At 40.6% G+C, this 5317-nt stretch overlaps 1 protein-coding gene across 1 annotated transcript in view; it reads right to left on the bottom strand.

Annotated features, from left to right (window-relative positions):
* clybl (citrate lyase beta like) overlaps nucleotides 1-5317 on the bottom strand; it is a gene marked incomplete at its 3' end in the record, with an annotated part of 53091 nt that overhangs the window by 821 nt on the left and 46953 nt on the right. Inside the window, 2 exon segments of the mRNA XM_035677306.1 lie at nucleotides 209-302; nucleotides 1776-1877. Coding sequence (XP_035533199.1) covers nucleotides 209-302; nucleotides 1776-1877 — 196 coding nt within the window.

Genomic DNA, 5317 nt, shown 5'->3' with positions numbered 1-5317 from the left:
TCCCACATCCACAAATCAACATTTATTCACATTTAAACACTGTAAAAACTGAAATATGCTTTTACAGACGGGCAATTCAACTTTTGGATTTTACAACGCTATATAACCTGAAATTCTCCACCACAGATCCAGAAAAAGGATGATGGGATAGCACATTTGTGGCCAACAGAGAGAGAGAGTTGAGCAGAAGGTGTAATGCTGTAGCTACCTATGCTTGCACAGAAGTCATCTGAGCCAAACACCACACCGTCATGGTGGAGACCAGCTTTGGGAGCAAGTCGACGGATTTCCTCACACACCGCCTGGAGAGAATATGTATCAGTATAACACAAGCTGACTAAAATGTGATACAGATGAAAAGATGGAAATATTAGCACAAATGCTGCAGAGTACATCTAGTTATACTCCAATATTGCGACTGTAAATAAAATTATCCGGAAATTATGCAGTTTCCTTTCCAGCCATCCTCACACATTCTCATTCTCTCCAACAAATATGCAAATGAACACAGCTCCTAACTGTTATTCCAGCTTATTTTTCATAAAGACTGCTAATAATAGACAAACCCTTCAAATATGCCACCTGCAGGTAAACATACTATAGATAAATAGAAACAAACCAATACAGCCAGTAATACTACAGATGCCTGTTCACTCTTGGCCCAAGACTATCTTAGTTATCGAAGTAGTGGCGAGTACCATAAATACTTTTTGAGTACCATTCTGAACGTTTCTACACAAGTCACTGGCTGAAACAATAAAGTTTTAAAACCTGACAAGTACTGAAAGCTGACATTGAGTGCTGGGTTGGATTTGTCTTTGTTTACTTATTCTACAACAATTTATTAAAAGACTTATTTTATGTTTTGTATTATGTTCTGTGTTGATTTTAAGTTCTTGTACTGCTATTTTGTATTAAGAAAACATGAATTACTGTTGCATTGAAAAGTTTATTATGTAAAATTAAAAATATATATATTTTTACAGGAAATTCTGTTTTTTTAAAGAGGTACTGAAACATAAGTCAGATACCGTATTAGTACTTGTACCAAAAAATGAGACTAATGGCAACAATTATTATCAAACGAGGAAAGCAAAATACATTTAAAAAAAATCTGGAATGTTATTGTCTGTGGTGAAGAGCGTGAAACAATAAGAACATGTCTCCTGCTTTTGTTGGCCTCCAAATTAATTTCACCACTAGCTGTGCCACAGCGATTTTTTTCGTGCCTGTAACCTGGGGTTCAGTCTGGGCAAAGATACAGGGTGTTCTCAAGAAAGCACACAGAGGCACCCCCTGCCAACAAAACACACGCACACACTAACAACCACAAACACAGTCACAGAATTAGAGTGGAGAAGTGATAGACGAATCAAACGACAGCTTGTTTCTCCCCAAATGCCCAAACCCATGCCCTTTTCCCCATGTAGCTGAAGGTCGTGCGGTACTATAACAGGAACTGCTTTGATGCTTGCCAAAATATCATTAAGAACTTTTCCACTATGATGATATTAAAACAGTTCTAATTAAAAAATGTCAGCGTGTCTGGAGAGGGATAGAGAGATACGCACACAGACAGACACAGAGAAAGGAAACAAAAAAAAAGGCTCAAAAGGCTCATTTTGAGAGACTGTCCGAGAGCTTTGAATCCCTTTCATTTTGGACACGTGGAGCGCACAGCTCGCTGACACAGTCTTTAATCTAAAGTGAACAATGGACAAACAGCAAAACGTCTTACGCAGGCAGTTTTTTGGGGGGATTTGTTTGTAATTTACCTTAAAATTGAGCAGGCCCACAGCGGTTTCCACAAAGGTGACCAGGCGAATGGGTTCTGTCAGTGCCCGTCCTTTCAAGTTGTGCTGAAACCTGTCAACAAACTGAACACACCGGCACACAATCTCACGCACGACTCATTAACAACACCCACTGTTTCTGTAAATAGAAAACAATAAACCTCCAAAACAATCACAGTAAATTAATTTGTTCTCGCTATTTTGTACAATCATAGTCGCCACATTCATTAGACGTTTGTTGGAGCATCTCTGTAGCATTTGCTATTTTAAAGATACTTTTTGCTGCTTATGATCAGCTTGTGCGATATATTGACTATGATACACACAGACCATTAAAGGAAATATGTTCTGCTGGACTGTATTTCTGCCCAAGTGCTTGCTCTTCTGTAGAATGTGTGGTTAAAGTGTAGCTGCCAGCCTCAGTGGACTTATCAATGCATTATCAGTTATATGAATGAGAAAAACAGGAACCTCATACTAAGATACTGAGCTACTGTGTCAGAGTGAATTCAAAACTGGAAGAAGAAAAAAAACTGTTCAGCAGTAAAAAAAAAATAAAAAAAAATAAAAATACATAAGTGACATGACACGTCCTCTTCAAAATCCACCTGTGGGGTAAGACAGGAGACGAAGGAGAAAAAAAAACTTAACGTGCAAAAACTCACTTTTGATACGAATCTTGACACCTTTATTACCTGCACTGTTCCCATTTCAGTCCTTATTCAGTAACACATCTATGAGGGTTCAAATAGCGCAGAGAGCGAGCACAGGAGAGCAGCAACAAAAGCGGGTGAAATGAAATATTTTACATTATCACCAGGGTTCCCCCTTCGTCTGAAGTCTTCTGCTCTACCTTCTTTCATAGGCTCTGCACAACTACAGCATGTGCTCCCCTGAGAATGTGCACACATGTAAATGCACACATGCACGCACGAGCACATGCATATACACGGCAAACCAAAGAAGAAACAAAATACCGAAAAAAGGGGAGAAGAAACAAGATTTGGGATGTCTTTGAGTGTGTTTAACTCCTACATTATTCTGTTTTGCGTTCCCCCCCCTCCATGGCAGGGAACAGGGAGACTGGAGCAACAATCAGAGTGTGATGTGACACTTTGCTGAGGCCTTTATTCTGCACGACTCCTGCTAATATGCAAGCTCACCTAAGTAGGGCTTTAAAACCAAGTTTAATTCTTTGAAGACCAAAGCATTCAATTTTTTCCAACAGACCAGTTCACAGCTAGCCCTGGACTGCCAGTGGGGTAGCCCAAATTCCAAAATCTATCATCTGGAAACACACAAAAGCCCCCTCCGTCAGATATTTCCTTTCAAAGCCAGTCACAAAAAAAAAAAAAAAAAAGGAGAGGGCCCAAAAGCTCAGAGTAGAAATGTCTAACTCCATGTCCCCCCTTCCTCTCCCTTTTCTCGCTCCCTCTTTGACACACCAGGAAAAAGACAGATATAAATAACCTCAGGTACAGCACTGCTATTTTTCTAAATGAAGAGCAAAATAACCCCCACGCTCGCACTCACCACTCTTGTTCTCAAAACTGAAAGAGTGGGCCTCCATTGAAGGATTTCAAAAATAGGGGCAATTTTAATCATCTCTCCATTCAATCTCAGTTGGATAAATCATATCTGAGAGATTTGCATAAATACAAACCATCAAAGACTTTTCATCTTCAAAGAGGTTTTCAAGACCCAATAGGCTTTGTACTGTAATCATCTGAGGTCACAACCCTGTGGGAGCAAGGCTGCTATGGCAACATAAAAACTAATGCTGGGGGCTTAGCATAATATCCCCTCTCCTTCGCAAACACAGGAAGGGGTGGGGGGGGTCTGAGAGGGAGTGTGAAAAGAGGGTGTAGATAAACCTATTTCTGTGACAGAGGAAACTAGATAGATATGGCCCGTCGTGGGGAAACCTAGCTGATATTACACGCAGAGATTACCACCACGACACTGTGCCACGCAAACCCTAACAAGGCTGTGGCGAGCCACGCAGGCTGTTTGGATTCTGCCGGAGGAAAACAAATGACAGCTCAATGTGGCACCACTGGATAAAAAGCCTCCTAGCCTCTCCGATTACATGTTTCTGTCCTTCTGCTGTATTCTCCTCTTCAGCTATTATGCACTTTGAGGGCCTGATTTACACTGCATAAGAGGGACTATAGTGCTTGTTCATTGTTGCTCTGGCGTGTACAGCAACCATTAGCTGTCAATGGCTCTCCAAACTAGGACCCTTTAAGATGTTATTCACTACTGAATTGGAAAAAATAAAAGAATAGAAAAAGGAAGAAATAACACCTCTTCCTGCCATTCACAGCCACGCTACAAACAAGCCCTCTGACAGTTTTGCCACCCAATCATGAAAAGAGAAGGAGGGAGAGATGGAGCTAGAGAAAGGAGGCTATAGTGGGACAAGTTTCAATTAATTTTCTTCAAAAGGGGGCCAGATTAAATGTTTCCGGCCTGCTGAAGTGTTCATTTCACAGAGGGGAAGCGGAGAAAGGGATGAGGGGAGGGGACAGGAGGAGGAGTAGAGGAGGAGGAGCGGGACAGGGTGCGATTCTTTCGGTCCCAGTGCACACCAAATAGTGTGGTGGGCAAAGAATGCACACGGCTCCGAATCTGTGTGAGAATTGTCCTCAGACAAAGGAGGGAGTTACGCCTGTTATAGCCCAATAAGGCCTGTCAGTCACACAAGGCCTGGGGGAGAGGAGAAAGGCAGAGCTAAAGATTTCCACACAAAGGGAAACAAGCAAGTCCATCTTTTAGCGACAAATCAGTCTGGAGGTTCCTGTGCTAATATCAATAAAAAAGGGAGAAAAATAAACAAGTGAGGGATTTACTGCATGGCCTTACAAGAGTGGAGAAAATCAGACACATGCTTACAACACAGGCCCACAGAAAAGCATGTGTGAAGGAGACAGGAAAAAAGTTGGAGGGACAAAGATGAGATTAGATGAGCACACATGAATCAATGAAGGTCCCATCCAGAGCTACAGACTTGACTCAGTTTCAGGAGCACACATGCACCTGCTGATGCAGAAACACACTGATGGCCAACACACTGTAAATCAAATGTGCAAACAGATTGCATTGCACTCAATGTGGTTTATGCAAACAACATTTAGTATTTACTATGCAGAAAAAGTAAACTAAAGCTGGAAATGATCCACATTTTAGTAATAGTAATAACATTAACAACAAAGAAATGAATGCCAAAAAAAAATTACCTTTTTTTGTAAAGTGAGAAAAATTAGCAAAGAGAGAAACGGCTGAGTTGAGGGAGAGAATTTGTGAACACCTGTCAGCAATTATACTTGGAAGAAAGGCAGCAGGAAATAGATGTCTGCTAATTAAAACCACTAGTTAAAAACTTCCTGCTGCAAGACCATGTATGAGTATATATGTGTATATATGTGTGTTTATAAATAAATATATAATATATAATATATATATATATATATATATGTGTATGTATGTATGTATGTATGTATGTGTGTGTGTGTGTGTGTGTG

Source organism: Morone saxatilis, unplaced genomic scaffold (genome assembly GCF_004916995.1).
Source record: "Morone saxatilis isolate NCDOM2014 unplaced genomic scaffold, NCSU_SB_2.0 Contig5, whole genome shotgun sequence".
Classification (NCBI taxonomy): domain Eukaryota; kingdom Metazoa; phylum Chordata; class Actinopteri; family Moronidae; genus Morone; species Morone saxatilis.
Note: the sequence above shows the minus strand (reverse complement) of the source record. Positions and strands in the feature narration are given on the sequence as shown.